Source organism: Trichomonas vaginalis, chromosome IV (assembly GCF_026262505.1).
Source record: "Trichomonas vaginalis G3 chromosome IV, whole genome shotgun sequence".
Taxonomy (NCBI): domain Eukaryota; phylum Parabasalia; order Trichomonadida; family Trichomonadidae; genus Trichomonas; species Trichomonas vaginalis.
Window position 1 is genome coordinate 1479363 of NC_067206.1, and position 24145 is coordinate 1503507.

Here is a 24145-nt window from a genome sequence, read left to right on the forward strand (position 1 = left end):
ACATCATAGGCAACAATTCCTTCCCAAACAACCCGAAATTTGTCTGAATAGTTTAACATTCAGACAAAGTTTCCCGCTGTCAGAGAGGGAATGGAAGGGTAAGAGGTATATATTCATAATGTATACCTCTTACCCTTTCATTCCCTCGAGAAAGTTCAAAAACTTGGGTGCAATCAGTTCTGATTGCACCCAAGTTTTTGAACTTTGTATAAGGAATTGTTGGCTATGATGCACTGATCATGAATCAGTACATCATAGCCAACAATTCCTTCGCAAACAGCGGGAAACTTTGTCTGAATAGTTTAACATTCAGACAAAGTTTCCCGCTGTCAGAGAGGGAATGGAAGGGTAAGAGGTATATATTCATAATGTATACCTCTTACCCTTTCATTCCCTCGAGAAAGTTCAAAAACTTGGGTGCAATCAGAACTGATTGCACCCAAGTTTTTGAACTTTGTACAAGGAATTGTTGGCTATGATGCACTGATCATGAATCAGTACATCATAGGCAACAATTCCTTCCCAAACAACCCGAAATTTGTCTGATTCCACACTAATTTTATTAATTTATCTAAACTTTTATCCTCGTCTACAATTTAATCATCAATAATTATCTCTTGTTCTATTTCACTATTATATATATATATATTTATATGATTTGATTTAAAAAAAATAAATAAATTAATAAATCATTTACTCAAATATATCAAAAGTTTTATTTTTATATATAAAGATAACTACTTTTAAAAAAATAGTTATGTCATCTATTCAAATATATCAGTTCTGATTGCACCCAAGTTTTTGAACTTTCTCGAGGGAATGAAAGGGTAAGAGGTATACATTATGAATATATACCTCTTACCCTTCCATTCCCTCTCTGACAGCGGGAAACTTTGTCTGAATGTTAAACTATTCAGACAAAGTTTCCCGCTGTTTGGGAAGGAATTGTTGGCTATGATGTACTGATTCATGATCAGTACATCATAGCCAACAATTCCTTATACAAAGTTCAAAAACTGATTTTCATTTGGCAGATCCACTTCTTGTCTTTCCATTTTTTTGAATCAATTTATACAAATAAACTTATAAAACACAAAATTATTATTTTATAATATAATTCTTAGATAATACATCCGATATGTAAAGTGTCAAAAATGAAGTGAACCGAATTTTCATGCATTACATACGGTAGTGTTTACTAATAGATGAATAGTATATAAATTCTATTAAAATGGATTTGATCCAAAAATATATAAAATTTGATCATAAATAAAATCGTTTTAAATTACTTCTTCATTTAAATTATAACAATTATTTTTGATTTTATATTTTTTTGGATCAAATCCATTTTAATAGAATTTATATACTATTCATCTATTAGTAAACACTACCATATATCATTTTTAAGCTATCTTATTTTTTGAAATTTTATTCAAATCTTTGGTCGCAAGAAGAATTGCATGATAAATAAAAACATTTAATCAAAGTCAATTTTATTTTTCATATTCAAATGGACTGAGTGTTAACATTTAACATTTTTTGCTAATTGTCGTCAAAAATTAGGCGTAAAGCAAAAATTGATATTTCATATGGTTTTATGATAGATAAGCATTATATTCCCACTCATTATATTCGTAAATTTTGAGGTTTATCCTTCGCTTTTAAGATCATTGAATTTGATTTTTATATAAAATAGTTATATATTAGAAAATAATATGAGTTTATGTGATATTATTTTTCAGAAGATTTTGTGTTCTTCTTCAAAATTTTATTTTTTTATTAAAAAGAATCTTTACAAAATATACATTTACTTTAATTAATATTTAAAAACGTGCTCTATCAAAAGTTCCAAAAATTCAATATTTTAGCTTTTCTGAGGTGTCACTTTTGATGAATTTCTGTTTACAACAACGCGGCCTTTGATCTGGCCAATCATAATGCTGCTCCATCCATATCAGCAAGTGATTTCGGCATCAGATCTCCAATCGGCCTTCCATGAGAGTTCTGCAAACCAGAAGCGCAATACCTGTGCAGTCCAACTGCTAGGATATAGTAGCCAGTCTGTGTAGGTATTGCGCTTCTAAGGATATTAGTTATCCGTTATTGCCTTCATGAATTTGTACTACCGCTATCTAGTCCCCAAAGGACTAAGGATTCTGTAACTACTCGAACACGGCAAAGTTCTTCCGAGATAATTCATTCCAATTACTGTTCCCTATTTTTCAAAGAGCCAGGGATTCTGTAGTTAACCTAATAAGGCAGACTTTTTCCGAAGCCTCTTATTAGTGAGAGGCCCCAAAATAACTCTGCCCTTGTGTAATGTAGTTGCTGTACTTTGTCAATAAAGAGCGGGAGAACATGTCTGCAATTCGTTTATGTTGAAGCTATCTGGATGTCCCACAAATGAGAGAGGAAATCCAGATAATATCACCATAAGTTAATGCAAATGTGATTCTCTGGCTCTTTGGTGGCCAAAGAGCGAATAAAAAGTTTATTGCGTGAGTTAGGTCGAAATTTAGGGAAAAAATTTTAGTATTATATTGCTACATATTTTATCAATAAACATCAATAATGTATAGAGTTAGACATAAGAAAAGATATATTCATAATAAGTTTAGATTTTGGTAATGGATTAATGTGTGAATTTCCTATGCGTTCTTTTAGAAAATGATTTTGAAGGTTTAAGGTTTACAATCCTACCTGTTTTTCTATATAGATCATATACCATACCGAAAAGGGTCGCTAGAAAAAGTGACTTTTGGCGCCAAAATTATTTTTTTTAAAAAAAAACTTATTTTTATTATTTAATCAATATTACACTATTACATATTATTTTTTTATATCAAATCCATACTATTTTTCAGAATGGAAGTTTTTGTAAACTTTTACAAAAATCAAATGGATCCATATCACTGGCATCGTACCTCCAGAAAATTAGTTGACATCGAATGGCTAAAGGAATCGGTTCAACAAATTAACTCTGGAATGAAGCTAAAGGATATTTGCAAAAAGGCCCGTTTAAATAATGGTACCTTTCGTGAAATATCCAAAACCATGTTCAAAAAGCTTGTTAGAGAAAATAATTTGGAATTAATTCCAAAAAGAGGAAGAAAACAAATAGAAATTAATCTTGATGCCTGCCAAGCTTATGCAAATTTGAAAGATTTAATGCCCGATGCAGGCATCAATAAAATTATTCAGAAAATGAAAACAGACCTTGTCAATATTGAGAAGAATCCAGAAGAATTTCAAAAAATTCAATCAGAAATTCAAAAAAATGGAGAAATAAATTATGAGTCTGGAAACTGGCTCGATGAAGTTGACCGCACAACTTTAGTTCCAGTTGTGACTCCAATAGAAGGTACGCCTATTGAAATAAATCCATTACGCGAATCTCTTCAAACGGCAACATACATTACAAAAAATTTCGATTCTCCCTCATATAGAATGGGCAGGAAAATACATGAAGCGATTATCGCAGATACTCCCCCTCAAAATCAAGAAAATCAGCAAAAATACATTCCTCGAAATTATCTAGCATCCAAATGTCATCAAATTTGGCATGCTGATATCCACTATTGGAGGAAACGAATAGGCAAATATTTGTTTGCGATAATAGACGACAGATCGCGAAAAATCATAGATTTTAATTTATTTACCGAAAAAACAGCTCAAAATACAACTGCAGTTCTTAAAAGAGCATTAAGTACTCTACCTCAACCACCATACGCTATTTGGACGATAACGGCCTTGAAAATAAAAGCTCATTTCATCAACTTTTGGTTGAACGTGGAAATGAGCATATTTTCATTCAACCGGGCAATCCACAGGCAAATGGTAAGATTGAGAGATGGTGGCCATACGTGGAAAGAAACTGCAAGTCAGAATCAGATCTTCCACGGGTCATCAGATTTTACAATAATATGCCCCATTCTTCTTTGCCTGTGAATCCTGAAACGAACGTTTACTTTACGCCGAATGAATTCGAGGCCAGTGAAATTGATAATCACTGGTATCGAAATTCAGAACAAGAACCATTCTGGATAGTCGACGGTCAATTAAAAAACCTTAAGGAAAGCAATGACGAGTTCAGAAAATGAAAATCTCGAGCAAGTTCAATAAATTTTCAACAAATTCTCAAATCATTACGAATAAACACTTAATATTATCGTATTTACATCTTTTTAATACAACTATTTACTTACTGATGATTCATTGCAAATCGTAGATTTGGATGATAAGTTATATAAGAAAAGTTTCCGAGCTTACCGCTTAAAACAATAGCCTACATCATATCTACGAATACCTCGGTACTCCGAGGCTACAGTTTTGCGCAGAAAGTTCAAAAAGTGACTTCGAATGCTAAGTTATCTAACAAAAGTGTTCCGTACCGAAATGCATCACTAGAAAAAGTGACACTTACTCTTATTTTGCGTGGCAATTTTTCTAAGTTATTTTGTTAAGCTACATGTGTTATATATCAAATCAGCTTTATAAATATTATAGAAAAGTTTATTTTTATTTTTATTTTTAATTATTATTATTATTTTTTAAATTAAAAGAAAACATTAGAATTATATAGATATATTTAAATTAATTATAAAAATAAAATTGAATATATTGAAGTTTGAGTTTATAGGTATACAAATTTTAGAGGCATTTTGGCTGAGAACTATGGTCTGCGAGGTACATGGATAGAATCAGTACCTCGCAGACTATAGTTCTCTATATGGCGCCCAAAAAAATTTATGATTGTTTTTTATCAAATCTTATCCATATTATTCTATTAATGTTAATTATATTTTATCAATTATATTTTTTAAATAATAAACACAAAATCCACTAATTTAAAATTGGCGCCAAATGTCACTTTTGCTAGTGATGCATTTCGGTATGATATAGTTATCTAACAAAAGTTTCCGAGCTTACCGCTTAAAACAATAGCCTACATCATATCTACGAATACCTCGGTACTCCGAGGCTACAGTTTTGCGCAGAAAGTTCAAAAAGTGACTTCGAATGCTAAGTTATCTAACAAAAGTTTCCGAGCTTACCGCTTAAAACAATAGCCTACATCATATCTACGAATACCTCGTTACTCCGAGGTTCAGGTTAGTAAAAATCAATCTAAAAATATTTTTTATGTACGTTAATGTAATCTGAGAGTGAGAGGCATATAGTATGCCTATATACCTCTCACCCTTCAATTCCTACCAGAAAGTTCGAAAACTTGGTCGCAATCAGATGCAATTGCGACCAAGTTTTCGAACTTTCTCGAGGGAATAGGAGTCTACAAAGCACTGATTATGTATCAGTGCCTGGTAGGCTCCTATTCACTTTCTAAATGGGAGAAACTTTGCTTTCATAAGATAACATACGAACAAAGTTTCTCCCATTTAGAGTTTGAATTGAAGGGTGCGAGGTATATAGGCATACTATATACCTCTCACCCTTCAATTCCTATGAAAACAGTTCTAAAATAAAAATAAAAAACAAACTTAAATTAACTATTAAATTTTTTATATTTTAATTTCATATTTTTAATAAAATTCCTTATATATTATAATTATTATATTAAAAACCCTTTCGAATTTTGGCGCGAAAAATAAGAGTAAGTGTCACTTTTTGTCACTTTTCTAGTGACCCTTTTCGGTACGGAACATTTCTATATAGATCATATCCTTTTTCGTAAAAAGAAAAATCAAATAGAAGTTTCGATCTGTGTTTCACTCCGTTTCCCCACTGTCCATGCTTTACGACATACATGATCTCATGCAGACCGTTATCGAAGTCTATCATGAAAACATGCTTTAAATTTGGTGAATTTATTGAATAAACATATATTCCTAATGTTAAAGCACTGGCTAAAGCAGGATTATCTGGAAGAAGTCTGCTGAAGAACAAGATATGTGTGTTTGGATGCATATAGATACAGTTGAAACATGTTGATCCTGGAGCCGAGATGAATAATTTTGTAGCAGCTAATAATTTTGCTGTGAATTCTATATTAAATAGTGTTTCTGCTGGATATAAAGTCCAATTATATTCAGGGTAAAGTTCCTTTGCTCGTTCAATAAGAGAGTCGAAATTTCCAATGTAGCCCCAATTCGACCCGGGCTTATTAATTGCAGTGAATAATGTAGGTTCTATATCATATAAATTGTATTTCTTATATATTAAGTGATGCAAGTCAATCCATGATTTGAACATCGCATTTACGCCAAAAGAACTCACTGTTGCATGAACATCAATGCCATGAACCCACTGATTTGTCAACGCATGAACATGGTTTGGGTCGAAACCTAAAAAATTGAAAATATTTCGGGCTTCATTTTCATTGAAACAAACAAAAATTTCAGCGTCATTCAAAATTTCTGCAGGCATAGAAATTATTGGACAAAGCATATCATGCATGAAGTGGCCGTATTGAACGTGATGTGAGAAACCCAATACAATTTTTTCGTATATTTGTAGCGAATGATTTATAGCAGGTGGATAAACATAATCATCATGCATTCGGGATAATTCAATAAAGTAGTCATAGTAGTAAACGCCATACAAGCAGACATCAGCACGATGGAAGTGATGATAAATTGAATGTTGTAAGCCAAGGCAATTTTTGTCGAAAGAATTCCCTTTTTCAAAATCTTTAGAATTAAGATTTAGTCTGATTTTTAAGTAGTTATCATTAGGAAGAATGATGCTATAGTTGTCGATCAGTTCGAGGTTTTTTGCGTTTCTGGTTGATGTAGAATTATATTTTTGAATACCGTTCACCAATAAAAACATTGAACATTTGTTCGGCTCTGATAACAAGGACCATAAGAATGTTAAATAGACTAAGAAAAATGAAAAATTCTTTTTGTCTTTCATGAAAGTGATGAATGATATAAAAAACCGTTGATCAGCTTCAATCTCAAATTGAATACTTGGCTAACAAAATTTATATTATATGTCTCATATGTGTTCATCAATAAAAACAAAAAATTCCAGAATTAACATTTGAGAGAGCTCATAGAAACAATAATGATTTCTGAGTTCCAAACTAACTTATTTAAATTTATGATACTAAATGGGGTCAAAAACCTAAAGAATTTCCTTGGCGGTTATGCCACATATGGCCATTAAAAAAACTTTGATTGAAATTTTACCTTCTGAAGTATTATTTTTCTTCAAAGTGGTTTACCATCATTTACATCTTGTGAGCATTATAATATTAAAACTTCTAGAATATTTTAGTTACGAAATGCATTTACTCGGTTTTATGTCATTTCTATTAATCTAACTCATAAAACCAATTTACCATTTGCCACACGATTGAAAACACCAGATATTGTTAATTCAATGTCAAGAATATCAACAATATGAATTATCATGCTAAGTACTCTATATTTAACCAAGTATTTTTTATTTGCATACTAAAGGATAGCTTTTATTATATAAATAACAATGATTAATTAGATAAGATAAGTGTATTCATTAATTTCAGGCCATTTTTTATGCTTTATAACATAAAAAGCTAATTCTAATGCTTTCATAGATTCGCTAATATCAAGATAAGTAATTGATTCTTGATACATAGACATTTCTGAGTAGTACAAATTTATCTGAAAGATATCCAGCGAGCTAGGAACAATTATATTACACATATCAACTACAGGACCGATGATTTTAATTAGACACGTTTTGTCTGCCATATATATAACATTTATACAAGAAGATCCGGTTGCTGTCATCAAAATTTTACAAGATGCAAATGTCTTCGCAGCATTAAATGCAGATAATGCATCTGGAATAAAAAAGAAAATTTCGTTTGAATATTTTTCCTTTGCAGTTTCAATTAAATTTTGATAATTAGATATAACTCTATATGGACCCTTTCGATTCAAAAAACCGACTTTGTTGGGTGCTATTTGGGATAAATTAAAAGATTTCCTAAAAAGCATATGAAGATGATATAATGCAGGTCCATAATAACCTCCATGAGGTCTTGGCTCAACAACCGTATAAAGATTTTCGCAATAAATCCATTGATGATGCTCAAGGTGGATTGTGCGCCCCTCGAATCCGAACACTGCAGTGATATCTTTCCACATCTTAGGAGGTCCTTCAACTACAAGATATGACTTTTTAAATATTTCTTCAGGAAAGAAAAGCGTAGGATTCATAACTTCGTTGATAAAATGTGCAAAACATGAAGCTCCGACATGTCCTACTAATAAAACGTTCTCATATTGTCCAACTACATCACCGGGATAATTATATACCATGTAATCATCATTATTACAATCAGGTGCTTTGTAAACTGTTTTTCCATCGGTTATAGCATACCCGGATGATGCATACATTTTCGTTGCATGTACAAAGTTACCATGAAAATGATTTGATTGATCGTAAATGGAATTTTTGATTGGAATGATTTTTGGAACAAAATGTCTCATTTTGTTTCCGTAGAATAAAACTAAATCCTTTCTTTTATCAGGAAATGTTTGATCAATCTTGAATAATGATATAAATTTATTCTTAGGGAGTAAATTGCTTTCTTTTTTGATGTCTATTTTTCCGAGTATTGGCTGAAATACAAATGCTGCAGATGGGTAGATGATCATCAACTTGTTAAACGCAAGGAATGCCATTATAAAAATGTACGCATTTTTTTTGGCACCCTATTTTTTTGAACTGTAATAAACAGAAATTCATCAAAAGTGACAGCTCTCAATTTTTTGACAATTGTAAATTCTAAATTGAACGAGAAAAATGAAATAATACTAAGCATAATACAATATTCTAGATTTAATTATAATTAGGAAAAAGTTAGTTTTGAGAGTACTTTTCATAGGCATATAGAATGAAATCTTCTGAAAAATAATATCACATAAACTCATATTATTTTCTAATATATAACTATTTTATATAAAAATCAAATTCAATGATCTTAAAAGCGAAGGATAAACCTCAAAATTTACGAATATAATGAGTGGGAATATAAGGTCAGGTATGAGGGGCTTCCAGGGGCTGCGCCCCTTCTAGCCCTGAAGATGTTTAGTATAACTTTGTCCGGACAAGTAAGGGTCTATCGTCGCTACAGGAAAAGTTACAGGCGTTCCAAGGAAGTATACTTTGAGAAGCCTTCTTCTGGGTCGAAAACATTATATAATGTGCCACTTTTCACAAATTATATATGTTTTCATGTTTTGTCACTTTTCTGTCACTTTTCGGGTAAAAACATTTTTATTATTATATATAAATGAATTTTACAAAACCACCGTTACCGTTCTTTGGAAATAAGAGTAAATGTAAAGATATTCTATTGAGAGAACTTAAGAAACTACCGAATGGTCTAACATTTGTAGATTTGTTCGGTGGAAGTTTCTATATATCCCATTTGTGCCATACAATATTCCCAGACTCAAAGATTATATGCAATGACTTCGACAACTATATGGACCGTCTCAAACATATACCAGACACAAACAATATATTGAAAGAGTTAAAAGAAAAGATACCTATAGGTAAGATGGAACGTATACCATTAGATAAGAAAAATATTGTGAGAGAGGTTTTGAAAAAAGCAGAATATATAGACTGGGATAGTATATCTGCTAGACTATATTATAGTGGTGCTATAAGAGTTCATGACATTGAAACACTTATGTCAAAAGTTTTATATCTTAACTATACAAATGTTTTCAAAGAGGACATAGAAAAATATATTGAGGGTATAGAGTTTGTGAGATGTCATTGGACAGAGTTGTATGAAAAATATAAAGACAAGGAAAATGTTTTCTTTATAGTGGACCCGCCGTTCTATAACACATGGGATTTTCAATACCAAGTAGACTGGACTTTGAGAGACTCTTTAGAACTTTAGACGTTTTACATAACCATCCATGCTTTTACTTTACATCCGATAAAAGTGTGTTGGAAACCGTTATGAAAGTTAGAGGACATACATGACTAATGTTTATATATGACAAGATAGAATATGAGAGAGTCCTATAAACCGGAGAAAGTGTCACAATAAAGAAATTTTACTAGTAAGTAAATGTGGTTTGAAATAGGACTACTTGTTTAGGTTTTTTCCATTGTGTCATTTATTTATTTGACGTGGCAGAAAAGTACAAGAGATATGAAGATGAACAATGCCTGCAAATGTCCAGTATATGTATCGTAAGAGATATTTTTATCTAATATTAAATGGACGCACAGAACTTAGCGAATGCACAGCAACCTGGACAACCAAACCCAGAGAATATTCCAAAAGAAGTTAGAATACAAACTGCAATGGCAAACTATGGTCAAGTGCCAACAGATGTACAAATGCAAACTGCCATGTCAAATGACGCTGCGTTAGGTTTGCCACATGGTATGCAAATATGAGATGGAAAGAGTTTTATACAAACCCTGAAGTGGGATATAAACAACTTTATGCAGATGACGCGAACACAGGAGTTGACCCAGAATATGTTTTCTACCAGAGGAGAAACAGAATGTATGAGCTCCAGTTAAAGAATGCTATGGAACTCAACAGGAAACGTAAGAGACTAGGCGGACATTAGATTTTTACATATAGTAAAATGGGTTTCTTCAGTAGTATTGGAAACTTCTTCAGAAGAGTTGGAAGAGGTATATGGAATGGAATAAAAACCGTAGGAAGAGGAATTTGGAACGGAGTCAAAAATATTGGTAAAAGAGTAGGTCAGTTCGTTGGTATTATACCTAAAGACCCTGAACCAGAAGAACAAGCCCCTGTTATACAACAGCCTGAACCTGCACCACAGTCTAGTTGGCAACCAAATCCAACACCTCAACCGTATTAAAAAATTATATTTTTACCGTTCGATAGTAGTTGTATATGAAACTAAGTTCTAAGTAAAACGCATGGTATAATGGAATTATTCTCTTTCTTCCATCTGTTGTAAACCATACTTGAAAGTCTGAAATACTTCCACTTGGTGGTTCATATAGCTTTGTAGGTTTTTCGTAAAAGTCATTTGCCAAGCATAAAAAAGAGTTTTGTGCACCAGAAAATGAAGCATGAACTATAATAGCATCTGAGTCGAAAACATTTTCATATGTTCCATTAGGGTTTTCGACTTCATAAAAGTCCGGGTGTACTGGATATGCTGCAGGCTGATTTAACATCCTCAGAAATCTATACCATGCCAAGTTGTTATATTTTGTAGAAATATAAACGTTTTCTCCAAGGTCTTCTATTCTATTGATTTTAACAGTTGCATTTTTCCTGTCATATATAATATCGAGATGGTACTCTCCCTCGTCAATGTTATACTGGTTTGCATATTCGATATAGATGTCGTTTATTTTTTCTTGAAAAGCTTGAAGAGTTGTTTCTAAGTTTACAAGCAAATTCACTTGTAAAAGTTTTCCCTGTTCAAATTTCTCATACGTACGTTTTTCTTTGTTATAGTATCGAACTTCAAAACCGACTGTAAATGGGAAACCATGTATGGCTTCTGAAATGAACTTCATTCTATGAAAGCCAATAGCTTTTGTGACAGATGGGTCTCTTAACCATCTTAACGGGTAGTCAAAACGATAGCCTTCATGCTTTACGGTCTCTGTCTCAAACTTTTGACCGACATTAGTAAAAAGTTCATCTAATGGTTTAGTTGTAGCAACTCTTGAATTTTCTTTTTCTATTGGAAGCATATTTTATCTAGAATAAAAATGTCAAATGAAACAGCGTCTATGAGAGAAATACAACACAACCGACAACTCATTATACAAGCTCTAAATAAGAACACAACAAACTTTTCAAACTATTCTAAGATATCTGAGTCATTGAAAGAAGGAAACTTAAAACTGACTTTAAACCCAATGACAGATGAGTTTCTGTTTCAAGACAATAAGAACCATACTGTCTGTATAAATCCAACAAAAGGAACTTTAAACGAGAAACCTATAAATGAACTTCTTTTGAAAGCAGATGTTGGCAACAAAGCTGACAAAGAATATGTAGACGATGCAATAGCAAAAGAAGAAGAAAGAGCTAACAAAGCTTATGCAACAAAAGAACATACTCATCCTGAACTAGCAGACAAAACATATGTTGACAATAAAATGTCAAGTGAAGTGACAAGAGCTGAAAACGAATATTCTAAAAAGACTCATATACATTCTATATCTGAAATAACAGACTTACAAGAAACCTTAAACAGGAAAAGTGACGTTGGACATACACATACCATTGCAAATATTGCAAACTTACAAGAAACCTTAAACAGGAAAAGTGACGTTGGACATACACATACCATTGCAAATATTGCAAACTTACAAGAAACCTTAAACAGGAAAAGTGCCGTTGGACATACACATACCATTGCAAATATTGCAAACTTACAAGAAACATTAGAGACAAAAGCAGATAAAACATATGTCAATGAAATATACCAAAGTTTGCTAGGAACAAAAAATATTGAAACTATTGTTGGTGACTTTTCTGTCAATGAAGAAAATAAATATTTTAGATGGCAGTTTGTACATTCCTTAAAAAATGGTATACGGTATAAACTCATTCCGAAAAATAACAATGAAATGTATGTAAGCTATAAAAAGAACGATGGTACACAAGTTAAAGTTCCATTAGACAACAACTGCTACTTAAACTTATATGGAGACGAACAAAAGAAATATTTAAGAGTTTATGAAATGGCAGATATGACATTGCCTGACCCAGCTCCAGCACCATATTATTATGACTATGGAGATGACGTCAGAACACCACATGTAGATGAACAAAAGCTAACATTATATTTAGATTTTTATAGATATAAAAGATATAATGCAATAGAAAAAACGAGAATAGTATACTATTATGAAGATGACAGAAATAAATCTTATAGTCAAGATTTTACCTACCCTGAAAACATAAGATTATATTATAAAAAATATTCTGACACAAACCAGAAGAAACCTGAAATAGTTGCACTATATTTTAAGTTCAAAAGAGACAATCCTATATATCTCATATGTTTGATTTAATGAACCCAGTAGGTTCTATTTATACATCTATGGAAGCAAGAGGTCCTCAAGTAATGTTTGGTGTTGGTGCATGGGAACAAATAGTCGACAGGTTTTTGTATTGTGCAAACTCTTCAAAGGAAACAGGTGGAAGTAAAACGATTTCAGGTGAAAATTTACCTGCACACAGTCACTACATAGATTTAAGTACATCTCAAGCAGGTTGGCATAGGCATAGATATTGGGATTGGACAGGAATGACAAAAGGTAAAGGATATGATGTTAAAGACGACGTTAAGTTTGCTATAAATTGTTACTGGGATGACACGCAGGGAGAAGGAAACCATACACATTTCGTTTCAGGATATACACAAACAACGGGACAAAGTAAAGACTACATGCCACCTTACATGACAGTTTACGCATGGTATAGAATTGCTTAGTCGTCATTTTCAACTTCTTTAGCATATTCGTCAGGAGTTGTCTTATATTTGTTAGGAACTGTCTTTGAAAGTATACCACCTTGAACTTTGACAAGTTTGAAACGAGGTCTGACAATAGTAGTTTTATCTTCTGCTTGCAGTGTGTACATTTTGCCATGTTTGCCTAAAACTTCATAATATTCTCTTGTATACTTTCTTCTATTTTACGAACACGAATGTGAGTACCTGTCGGGTTCCCATTGTTGTCATAGTCAATAGTATTTTCATATGGGTCGCGTTTAGGTATTTCTATTTTTACTTTGTCACCTTTCTGAAGTTTGAAGCCCGGCATTCTTTCTTGTTTGTCTCTTTTGACTAAATTATTAAATATATAGTCTTTCTCTAAGTCAGGGTTGTTTTTCATTTCTTCGGGGGAGTGGTTTCCCAAACCTTTTTGTTTACGGCTATTGTAAATATTTAAAACTTGTCTCATCTTTGCCATGGAGAAGTGTCTATATTTGTCGTCATATGACATTTCATTTGCTTCACCACCTTGTGGTTGGTTTAAGTCTCTTAACATTTTTATACAACCGTCAATGACACCAAGAGCAGAATGGTTTTGGTCGACAATGAAATATTGGTTTACATTTTTTGAACGCAGATAGTTTTTAATATCGTCTGATTTGAAAGAACTTTCACAGTCAGATGTCAGTTTTGTTGGATGGTATTTGTCAACGAATATTGTCAAAGCTGCTAAGATATCTAAAATATTTTTGGACTGTAATGGTATGGCTTCACAGTATCTTGTGTTTTGACCAACAAATATTAGCCAGTATGGTGGTCCGTCTTCTCTATACCTCGGAATGTTTTCCAAGATATCCATAAACCAAGCATTTGGTGTTGAACTAAAGATTTTTATCATGAGTGCTTTCTTTGTTGCCTTAGAAACATAGGGGTCCTTGTTTGGATTCGTCATTTTTTAACCATAAGAAATGGGTTTATTTGGCGCGTTAGCAGGAGTTGCATCCAGATTTTTGCCCGCAGTGGGAACAATAGCCAGAGGTGTATTTGGAGTTGGAAGGAAGATTTTGAGTACATTAGGTATACTTAAAGAGAAAGCACAACCTATTATACAAACTGTACAGAAAGGTTGGGATGTAGCACGAGATGCAACAAATCTTATTCCAAATCCTGAAACAAGAGGAAAAGTTCAAGATGGATGGACAATGTAGGAAGACAAGCAGGAAACTATTATAACAAAGCAAATGACTACTATAACCAAGCAGACACTATATGGACCAAGGTGAAAGATTCTTTAACAGAGGATATAACCATGCAACAACAGTGGGTAAACAATAACCAACCGCAACCACCTCAAACGTGGGGAATGTAAAGTTTTTTACTGAGATGAAATGAACAATACAGCATTGAGACAAATGGGTTCAAGATGGATTTGTCGGCTTCCAGCAGTTACACAACGTGTTTGTCAAGTTCTTCCTATACCTCAGGAAGTTTTAGACCGACTTAAAAAACAACAACAACCAGTTGAAAACAAACCAAACTAAAATTTTTACTGAGATGAAATGACCGAAGAAGTTGAAACGGTAGATTTGACACCACAAACAAAAAGTTCAGAACCATTGTCAAAACCTGTCAAAGAACTTACAGATGAAGAGAAAAATTCAATAATAGAAAGTTGCCAGGTCTGGAAATACAAACCCTAACTATAAAGTCACTTTTCATAAAAATGGAACGGCAAGTATCTCAAAAAAAGAAACAGACTCTCACAAATAAAAATATTGAAGTCTGAAGGAGCTTTCGAGACAACAGATGGAAAAGTTTACTTCACTGACCAACAGTCATTATAGAACATCTCATTGACTTAGAGTCGAAATATTCTAAACTTTACAACAAACACAAAAAGTTGAAAGGAAAACAAAAACAAATGGCATATGATATTTATGAAGATTTGACGACACAACTGTTCCTGCAAGTGAGTAAAGTCAGAAACTGAAAAGTGACGAAAAACAGATAGAAGAAGAGAAACCAAAAACTGAAGATAAACCAAAACCAAAGTTTAGTTTCCAAACTAAACCAAGTCAACCTTCATTAGCTGGTATGGTTGGCGTCAAAGACTTATGGCAGCAGGCGGTTATGTAAAGTAAAGAGAAAAAAAATATTTTTTTATTTTATAAAAAATGCCCCCATATAGAATGGATAGAAAATCTGCTAGAATAAAAGCAGAGTTGCAAAGTTATGGTTGGAGATTCGAAGAATTTTAAATATAGGAAGGGAAGACCCATAAAAGTCTATGACAAATTGTCTGGTCTTCGCTACGAAATGGATTTGGAAACAGCACGTGCAAATTATCCAAACAGACTAGAGAGGTTAGAAGAAGAACGTCTTATGGACATGCCTTTCGATGTTAGTGAACCTCAAGTTGAAGGACACGACGGCTTTGCCAGATTCTACTGGAAACATGACGAACAATTGCATCCTTTGAGAAGGAAAAAAGGAAAAGGTGAAGACACACATGCTCCCATGGAAAGAACAAGATATGCATATGAGAAGTACCGTGAAGTTAGAAGTCAAATTACATCCGGTCGAACCTTTACAGTAAACTTTGACGAAGGAAAGAACAAAGAAGGCTTCATGGGAGTACTTGCTGCAATTCAAGACGGAAATAAGAAAGGACACAATCTCAGATTAACCATAACAGATTTGGATGGTCACATTTACTATGCACATGGCAATGAACAAACAGCCGCAAAACTTCTTGACGCTTTCAAGACTACAAAGAGAGAACAAATGGTTGACTCCGACTCAGACATTTTGAATGCAATTGAAGGAATTGCAAGTGTCAAGTTCGAATGGTACCAACCTAACCCTCAAGCAGTCAGACAACATGCTGGATACTTCCCGTTCATAATAAGTCTGACATTGACTTGACAAGGTATGGAATTTACAATTCAATTGAAACAATTGTCAATGAACCTTGTATTCTTACATGTCTCAGGAACTCTGGTCTTGTTACAGATGAGAAAATGAAGTATCTTGAGTCATGTGTGAAGACAAGGTACATTCTCAGAGGTCAATTGGCAAAAATTGCACCGTTGGCAAATGTCAATATCCGAGTCAACATACCTACAGCTAAAGGTTCTTCACATGACGACTATGTTGTTGACTTCAAATTGCCATGGTTGAAGATTGTAATTGTCCACAACCACTTCATGTTGAACGAAAGTCTTACAAACCCATTGTTCGGAAAAGGCAAGTGCAACATTGTCAGAGCTGTAAACATTCTTTTCGAGAAAGGTTTGTTGGAACCAATTCCAGATGACAAGCTGACAGAAACTTTTGTACCAAAAGACGAAACAAACTTTTCATTGTTAGCAAGACCAAAAGTTGTTCCAGACAAAGTTCTAGTACAAAAGAAGTACACAATTCCACAAGGAGTTGGATTGTTCGGATACCAACCTGAACCAGAAGAACTTCCAATGAGGTTGCAAGAACTTCAAGATGCTATAAACAAACTTCCATTGAGACATCCAATTGACGTCAAATTGTATTGGAGAGCATCTGAGTTAGGTCAGAAGGTTTTATATGAAACAGGTTGCTTCGACGATGTTTATGAGATAACAGGAGAAGTTTCTCAGAAGATAAGAGACTCACTTGAATTTCCACAAACTGGACCAATTGGTTGCGACAAGTTCGACTCAGATGAAAATACTATGTCGACCTTAACGCTGCATACATGAGGTTTGTCCAATATATTCCGACTGGAATTCCAAACGAAGATGGTGAGTTCCCGGGAAGGAACTATACAGTTGGAAAAGTCATACAACAACTGTATGATATTAGGAAAGCTTCAAACCCCAAACTTGCAATGACACTCAAATTGCTTATGAATTCGACATGGGGATATTCCATTAAGAAACCTCAAGAGATGAAGAGTAAACATTATGAGAAGGTCGACAACTTTGTTGAAAGGTTTTCTCCTTTTGTTTTGAAGTACGAGTTCACTCAAGGTCAAAGTGGCTTAGTAACCACATTAAAACCTATTGTCGAACATTGGTCTTACCCTCAGTTCGCAAAGGCAGTCCTTGACAACTACAATGAGTTCTTCTCGGAAGTCAAATCCAAAGTGAAGGTTTACTATGAGAACATTGACGCACTCATGACGAACGAAAAGGATACAACAAACTCATTGAAATGGGAATGGTCGGTGAAAAGATGGGTCAATTCAAATTGGACAAAATTTTCACCGAAGTTCATGTCCTCTCCAAGCGTAAGTACTGGGGTATACTTGAAGACGGCACAGAAATAAAACATTGCATGAAGTAAAAAATTTTTATATTCCTTCCTAGCTAATTTCCGTTTAATTTCATGGTCGCCCTCGGAGTCTTTGAATCGGACAGGTCGAGTTACACCATTCTTGGTCTCAAACTCATATATAACCTGTTTGTCTGTATTTTCGTCGACTATGGCACGAGACACGAACATTGACCAAACGGACAAAAAGTGTCATTTCGGATGGTCAAGCAGCCAATCGCATTCGAGCACTTCGAAGAAGCCTTATGTTCCAAGGGAGAGGGTGTCTGGTGCAAGGCAGAGGTCATGAAACTCTACGAGCAGTACATCCTCAATGCCTGGGAGGACAAATCGTCCTTGGATTGGCAATTCTACCAACTCCTCTGGGACGACCTCCTACGCAACTGGGATAACGAAAGAGCCCAATTCAAAGGTCGGGAACTAATTTTACAAATTACCATTAATTTAACCTACTTATCTAAATAAACACCTAAATTTACTCGGGGTTTCCCCCTAAAATAAAATTTTTTTACTCTTAGAACCACTCGAGGTTCTCCTTACGGTTGTTGAGCTTGTCACCGTCAATGTGTCTGACCCTCGTCTTCTTGTCTGGATTTGGAACCCATTGCATACCGACAAGCCTTCCATGGAAATTGAACCGTAATTTCGAAGGGTAAGGTTCAAGTGTCCCAAGTTGTTGAGGACTGGGGTAAGAACCTTGCCTGTCTCCTTGTTGCGGATTTGGTATGGGTAGGGTTGGGAAATTTCATAAGCGTCATCGGCAACAAGGGTTGCCCAAACTTCCTCTTCTTTGTGTTTCTCTTCTTCCTCTTCTTCCTCTTCTTCCTCGAAAATTCCTTCTTGAATTTGGTACTCACGAATTACGGTGGTGGAGGTTCTGTCCTTTCCGAGTGCCGCCCAGATGGTGTCAATCTCTTCGAAGAAACGGTAGATGAGTTGGGCAAGGTTTTGGTTCTCTATGTTGTATTGGCGCAAGGTTTCCGCGAAATCGTTCAGGACTTTCTTATTGGAAGCTTGGTTCGTGAGGACTTCGACTTTGAGATTGGTTATCTCTTCCATAAGACTACTTTGGAGAGTCTTAATGGTGTTTGACAGATGAGCGTTCAATTGGGCAATTTGAATTTGAACTGGGCGCTTGTCTGACAACCTTGAAAGGACATCTGCCATTGAGTTTGGCTTCGGTGCTTGTTCGGACATCGAAAAAATGAAGTGGTTTGAGAATGACGGTTTTACTTCAAAAAGCTTGTTATGACGGTTAAGTCATACAACAAGTTTAAAATAATATCTTGTTCTTCTTCTGAACGTTTGTTGTCTCTTCCGATAAAAGTTTGGAACATGAGAACCAAAAAACGTTTTTTGAGATTGTGAAAGAGTTCAGGCAAACGTTCATATTCCGGATATGTTGGGAGCAGTTCGAAACATCTGAGCTGACTTTCGGACAAAATTGGGACAATGTCAGAAAATTCATCTTTGGTCGGACTGCTTGAAGGTAAGTCCCTTACATGTAAGTAGCTCTGGTAAAGTCTTCTCATTTCTGCTAACTTTTGGAGTATAGCTTCGTAGTTTAGAAGTTTTAATTTTAATTGTCTTATTCCACTCTTGACATCTAAACGGTAACTATCCATGAGGTCAAGAGTAGCTTTGGTAGCTTTAAGTGGAGCTATCTGTTCCTTGACTCCTGCAATTTTGGTTGCAATTGTGATTTGAGCTCCTTCAAGTTCGCCGTCTATGTCGTTCTCAACGTCTTCAACCATAGCTTGAAACTCTTCATCGGTCCATTGAGATTGGTGTGGGACGAATTTAACTTGCTTCATTCAAAAAATGTTTTTACTCAAAGCGTGCCATGTATATGTCTATAAGAAACTTACCAGAAGGCTTCTTCTTCACATGCGTAAAAACATAAAAAAAGTGAAGTTAAAATGAGATGTTTACTGAACTGGCTGAAGAACTGGCTGAAGAACTGGCTGAAGAACTGGCTGAATGTCGCCTTCACAGGTTATGTAGAATGGCTGTCCTGAGAAGTGGAACAGTCCTTTGAGAATTTGTATAATTCGTGGAATTGGACTCTCTCTGTTTGGAAGTTGTATCCATGGGCGCTTTGCAAAGAACTTGAGAATAGCTTCTTTCTTCATCTCCTTTATGTCGTCTACAGGAGTGTTTTCTGGTATTTGAATTGGAATTCCGGTTTCATTTTCGATTTTCAGCGCACCTCTTCCAGACAACCAGCAGCCGAGGGACTTGTTGGCTTTGTCCTTGCCCAAGTACTGCTTAACAACTTCATTTACCTCTATAAGGTAAATTGCCTCATCTAATGGCTCGATGTTGTCCATTGTTCTGTTTCAGAACAAGTCTTGTTCTGTTTCAGAACAAGTCTTGTACTTTTTCAGAACAAGTATTGTTCTGAATCAGAACAAGTCTTGTACTTTTTCAGAACAATACTTGTTCTGATTCAGAACAAATTTCCCGTCAAAGCTCTCAATTTGTGAGAAATATTGTTCTGATTCAGAACAATATTTGTTCTGTTTCAGAACAATATTTGTCCTGTTTCAGAACAATATTTGTCCTGTTTCAGAACAATATTTGTCCTGTTTCAGAACAATATTTGTCCTGTTTCAGAACAATACTTGTACTGTTTCAGAACAATACTTGTACTTTTTCAGAACAATACTTGTACTGTTTCAGAACAATACTTGTACTTTTTCAGAACAATACTTGTACTTTTTCAGAACAATGTCCGACGTACCACCAACCGAGTCCATTCCAAAGCCAGAAGTACCGAAAGCTACAGAACCTAAAGCACCAGCCCCTGCACCTCAGTTCCAGCAAGTACCTCCACCAAATTTCTACCAATTTCCACCTCAATGTTACTACCCACCACAAGGCTTCCCGAACTACCCTCCTCCTCAGCCTATGCCTTACTTCCCCAACCCTTGGATGTTCCCGCAAGCTCCACCCCAGCAAGCTCCACCCCAGCAATTCCAATCTCAATCCCAATCGAAGAGAGACCAAGACTTCGAAGAAGGTCTGAACCGCTTACGCAAAGAGTATGCTACAGCTCCAATGGAAGATGACAGGCTTTCAGTCTCTTCCCTCAAATCGACCGATTCGACTCGTACCACAGATTCGGTTCGCGACCGTGAAGACTACCTCAAGCAGTCTGAGAGACTCTTCATCCTACAATCATTTACAGTTGGAGCTCTCAAGAACATGCGCAATTACGAAGGTCAAACACCAGCTGGAGACCGCAAAACAGACGTACTCGCAAGAGCCGTCCAGCTCGTCAAGACAAAGACTGAGATAGTCGACTTCATTCTTGCAGCTTGCCCATACAAGTAAAAAAAATAAACAATTACGAGTTAAACTTTTTATTCTTTCTTTTCTGAGTTGTTTAGAGCTGGTTTCTCTTGTAGGAGCCTTTCGTACTCTTCCATGGTCATGTAATTGCGAATTTGGTACGCAATTCCAGGTTCGTTGTTTTTGAACCTTACGTATGTAACGCTTCCATCCTCCTCAGGGAAGTAAGCTGCTAACATCTGACCAAGTTTTCTCGGTGACTCGGAGCTCATTAAAAATGTCACTTTTTAAACGTTAAGTTTTTAGTCTTATTTTACCCTTTGTTTACCCTTTGTTTACCCTTTGTTTGTCAAGGTAGTATTGGAGTGCAATTTCTCCAAATTCTCTGTGTCGGAGTTCTTCAGCATTTTCCAAGGTGTACCTGGAGAACTCAAAGAAGTTGTCAAGAAGATACTGCCATGCTGCTCTTCTGAGTTCGTCGGTATTTTGGAAGTGTTGCACCTTCGAGTCTTCGGACATGAAAAAATGACACTTTTTCATTATATAACTGTTATTTTTTTACGAAGAGAACTTTTGCACTTCGTAAAAAAAATCCCTGAAATCGTGAAAAAATGACCAAATTTCATTATGTAACTGTTATTTTTTTACGAAGAGAACTTTGACACTTCGTCAAAAAAATCCCTAAAATCATATCTTTTATACAAAAAAATGAAGAATAACTTTCACTTTTTCTATTAAACCGTTTTGGCATTTCTCATGAGTGAGTATAGTTCTGCCGAACCATTGGAAGAGAAGAAGTACCCTTGCTGGCAAAAGACAAAAATAGTTGCCTTAGTTGTCATTGCAATTGTACTCGTAATTGAATTCATTGTACTTCTCTTCACGTACATAAAACTCAGCAATGGTATTTGCTTTAAGAAGCTACCATCTTACTAAGACTAAACACTTAGATTTTTCAAGCTTGACTTTTTACAATTTGAACTTTGTTTGCGTAGATATGAATTCTGAAAGAAGTATGAGGGTCTTGTATGACTTTGTACTTCTCCCATAGTTCATGTCTGTCAAACTTACCTGCCATGGACTCTTTCATAAGTTCCATGAAATCGTCTTCGGACAATCCGGGGAAAAGTACAATGTCAGTAAGTATTCTCTTTACATCCTTACTTAAACTCTTTGCTGTCTGTACACAAATGACAACAGAGATGTTAAAGTGTCTGAGCTTCTTAAGAATTCGACACATATCTTGTTCTCTGTTCTTTAACAAAGGATGAGAAGCAAAGTCATCTAAGATAAGAAGACACCTATGAGGGTATGTCTTCCAATCGTAAGATTGCAATTTCTTCGAAATGTATTCTATCTCTTTCTGTTTGTTTCTGAAGTGTTTCTTCTCTAATATTCTCTGCATTTCCTCATTTGGGTCTTTAAACTTCGAATTGACATACTCATTTATAGCATTGTACTTCAAAACTCTTCTTTGGTACTTCTTTATCCAATCTAACAACTCAGAGTCTTTTATACATACTAACTTAGACTTCTTTATAATATCTTTGAACGAATTGACGGTTTGGTCAAATTGACCAGAAGTACTACAAATAACAACTAACTCATAGAATGGGTTCTTCTCATCTAGTTCTTGTTGTTGTGCAGCCATTTTAAGATAAGTGAAAGTCTTACCCGACCCAGGTGGTGCAATTAGACCTGTTATACCATTCTGAGCAAATAAGAACTTGTCATGTATGGGTTTTATCTGAGCATTTTCTAATTTCACCTTGTTCTTATTTAAAACATTCTCAAATTTTTTGTCAATGTCAGCAAACTTTTTTTCTAACATATTTTTAGAAAAATTAAAATTTTTATCTTTTAGAAAATGTCTAGTGATTTCGCCATCTATATTCGAGACAAGCTTTTCGACAGCAAAACATCTGTAGACCATAAAATCTTACATAGTGTAAACAAGAAAGGTGAATTTGTTCTAAAGTTCTGTTTCTGGGAATATGACAAGAACCATAAAACATTAAGCAGAGAAGTCTTAAAATTTGTCAATGACAGACTTGTTGACAGAGATGACGCCTCTTGGAGAGATGAAGTCCAACAAAACTTCTTAGAATGCAAAGAAGACACATGCACTGTTCTTGAAGATGAAATAGAAAACAGAATAGAAGAGCTATTAAAGGACAAAGAACTTTTACAAAAATATGGTTCTGAGAAGTTTGACATAACTCCACCAGAAAAGAAGAAGAGAGAAAAGAAAGAAAGAAAGTAGAAGAAGAGAAGAAAGAACCTGAACCAGTTCCAGAGAAAAAGAAATTTGACATGTAAAAATAAAATTTTATTTTTAGAACATTTCTGGGTCAATGTCAATGTTCTCTTCCTCTTTAGGAGCAAACACTGGCTTAGACTCTAAAATCTTTTTACCCAATTTACCTTGAACTTCTACAACTTTAGACTCATAATATTCATAGTCGTCTGCTTTCTTTGGTTCATAAGGTATAACAAGTTTGTATGCTTTGCCTTCTTCGAGTTTTGAGAACCTTCTGTCAAAACTTTCTTTGACTGTAACAAACCTTCTATGTCTAAGTCTTCAAATTTCGCACCATTTTTAGTCACAATAGCAAACTTAACTGGTTCGATGTTCCAAACTTTGCTGAATGAAGACTTTTCAAAATGGTAGAAGTAAACATTCAAATATGTGAATGGGTCTAGTTCTTCTTTAAGTCCTGACATGTACTTGTTTACTGAGATGAATTTTGTCATCTTTTCTATCGGATAAAAAAAATATTTTTTTTAAAATTTACTCAGAAAAATTTTTCTTTGTATATACACCATTCTGAACATCTAAAAGACTTTTGACATTTGCCAAGAATGTTCGTTTAGACGCTGTCATATAACCATACTCTTGACAATATTGTTTATACGAATCGTACAATGACCTTTCATCTAAACACTCAAAGTCAGTTTCATCTATGAACAGTTCATATACACTCTTGTTTGCTTCTAACAATGTTTGTCTCTCTTCGGTATGTGGAATTTGTCTTGGATTGAACTTTGAAATATCTAATGTCATGAAATATGAGAACAAGTGGTTGTAAAAGTCAGATGTCAAAGTTTCTGCT

At 34.6% G+C, this 24145-nt stretch overlaps 10 protein-coding genes and 7 pseudogenes across 17 annotated transcripts, besides 10 other annotated features; 8 read left to right on the forward strand and 9 right to left on the reverse strand.

Moving 5' to 3' along the window:
* Positions 1-546: part of a mobile genetic element that runs on past the window's edge.
* Positions 547-776: 230 nt separating this feature from the next.
* Positions 777-1018: a mobile genetic element.
* An 854-nt stretch (positions 1019-1872) lies between these two features.
* Positions 1873-1910: a mobile genetic element.
* Positions 1873-1910: a terminal%2Cinverted (terminal inverted repeat of Banshee-A3 transposon ID:TVAGG3_0008810).
* Positions 1911-1990: 80 nt separating this feature from the next.
* Positions 1991-2193: a mobile genetic element.
* A 65-nt stretch (positions 2194-2258) lies between these two features.
* Positions 2259-2512: a mobile genetic element.
* Positions 2513-2898: 386 nt separating this feature from the next.
* Positions 2899-3519, forward strand: TVAGG3_0008840 (annotated as a pseudogene). The gene has a single exon. A coding segment is annotated over exon 1 (621 nt).
* Positions 3520-5161: 1642 nt separating this feature from the next.
* Positions 5162-5480: a mobile genetic element.
* Positions 5481-5628: 148 nt separating this feature from the next.
* On the reverse strand, positions 5629-6789 carry TVAGG3_0008860 (glycosyltransferase family; the record flags this gene model as incomplete). The annotated part of the gene is made up of 1 exon (XM_001296762.1): positions 5629-6789. The coding sequence occupies one exon, from the start codon at positions 6787-6789 to the stop codon at positions 5629-5631; it is 1161 nt and encodes a 386-aa protein (XP_001296763.1).
* A 668-nt stretch (positions 6790-7457) lies between these two features.
* On the reverse strand, positions 7458-8636 carry TVAGG3_0008870 (glycosyltransferase family; the record flags this gene model as incomplete). The annotated part of the gene is made up of 1 exon (XM_001296763.1): positions 7458-8636. The coding sequence occupies one exon, from the start codon at positions 8634-8636 to the stop codon at positions 7458-7460; it is 1179 nt and encodes a 392-aa protein (XP_001296764.1).
* Positions 8637-8682: 46 nt separating this feature from the next.
* Positions 8683-8719: a mobile genetic element.
* Positions 8683-8719: a terminal%2Cinverted (terminal inverted repeat of Banshee-A3 transposon ID:TVAGG3_0008880).
* Positions 8720-10577: 1858 nt separating this feature from the next.
* On the forward strand, positions 10578-10820 carry TVAGG3_0008890 (serine threonine-protein phosphatase family; the record flags this gene model as incomplete). Its single annotated transcript, XM_051219838.1, has 1 exon — positions 10578-10820. The coding sequence occupies one exon, from the start codon at positions 10578-10580 to the stop codon at positions 10818-10820; it is 243 nt and encodes an 80-aa protein (XP_051104824.1).
* A 73-nt stretch (positions 10821-10893) lies between these two features.
* Positions 10894-11673, reverse strand: TVAGG3_0008900 (annotated as a pseudogene). Its single transcript has one exon. A coding segment is annotated over exon 1 (780 nt).
* A 450-nt stretch (positions 11674-12123) lies between these two features.
* Positions 12124-24145: part of a mobile genetic element that runs on past the window's edge.
* Positions 13005-13427, forward strand: TVAGG3_0008920 (phage tail repeat-like family; the record flags this gene model as incomplete). The annotated part of the gene is made up of 1 exon (XM_051219839.1): positions 13005-13427. One exon carries the CDS (start codon positions 13005-13007, stop codon positions 13425-13427), a length of 423 nt encoding a protein of 140 aa, XP_051104825.1.
* Positions 13653-14289, reverse strand: TVAGG3_0008930 (annotated as a pseudogene). Its single transcript has one exon. A coding segment is annotated over exon 1 (637 nt).
* On the forward strand, positions 14819-14971 carry TVAGG3_0008940 (uncharacterized protein; the record flags this gene model as incomplete). Its single annotated transcript, XM_051219840.1, has 1 exon — positions 14819-14971. The coding sequence occupies one exon, from the start codon at positions 14819-14821 to the stop codon at positions 14969-14971; it is 153 nt and encodes a 50-aa protein (XP_051104826.1).
* Positions 15620-16319, forward strand: TVAGG3_0008950 (annotated as a pseudogene). Its single transcript has one exon. A coding segment is annotated over exon 1 (700 nt).
* TVAGG3_0008960 (uncharacterized protein) lies at positions 17940-18203 on the forward strand (the record flags this gene model as incomplete). The annotated part of the gene is made up of 1 exon (XM_051219841.1): positions 17940-18203. One exon carries the CDS (start codon positions 17940-17942, stop codon positions 18201-18203), a length of 264 nt encoding a protein of 87 aa, XP_051104827.1.
* Positions 18253-18935, reverse strand: TVAGG3_0008970 (annotated as a pseudogene). The gene has a single exon. A coding segment is annotated over exon 1 (683 nt).
* TVAGG3_0008980 lies at positions 19090-19552 on the reverse strand (annotated as a pseudogene). The gene has a single exon. A coding segment is annotated over exon 1 (463 nt).
* TVAGG3_0008990 (uncharacterized protein) lies at positions 19667-20068 on the reverse strand (the record flags this gene model as incomplete). Its single annotated transcript, XM_051219842.1, has 1 exon — positions 19667-20068. The coding sequence occupies one exon, from the start codon at positions 20066-20068 to the stop codon at positions 19667-19669; it is 402 nt and encodes a 133-aa protein (XP_051104828.1).
* Positions 20469-21074, forward strand: TVAGG3_0009000 (uncharacterized protein; the record flags this gene model as incomplete). Its single annotated transcript, XM_001287496.2, has 1 exon — positions 20469-21074. One exon carries the CDS (start codon positions 20469-20471, stop codon positions 21072-21074), a length of 606 nt encoding a protein of 201 aa, XP_001287497.2.
* Positions 21104-21304, reverse strand: TVAGG3_0009010 (uncharacterized protein; the record flags this gene model as incomplete). The annotated part of the gene is made up of 1 exon (XM_051219843.1): positions 21104-21304. The coding sequence occupies one exon, from the start codon at positions 21302-21304 to the stop codon at positions 21104-21106; it is 201 nt and encodes a 66-aa protein (XP_051104829.1).
* TVAGG3_0009020 (protein of unknown function, DUF4106 family) lies at positions 21988-22863 on the reverse strand (the record flags this gene model as incomplete). Its single annotated transcript, XM_051219844.1, has 1 exon — positions 21988-22863. The coding sequence occupies one exon, from the start codon at positions 22861-22863 to the stop codon at positions 21988-21990; it is 876 nt and encodes a 291-aa protein (XP_051104830.1).
* Positions 23083-23351, forward strand: TVAGG3_0009030 (annotated as a pseudogene). The gene has a single exon. A coding segment is annotated over exon 1 (269 nt).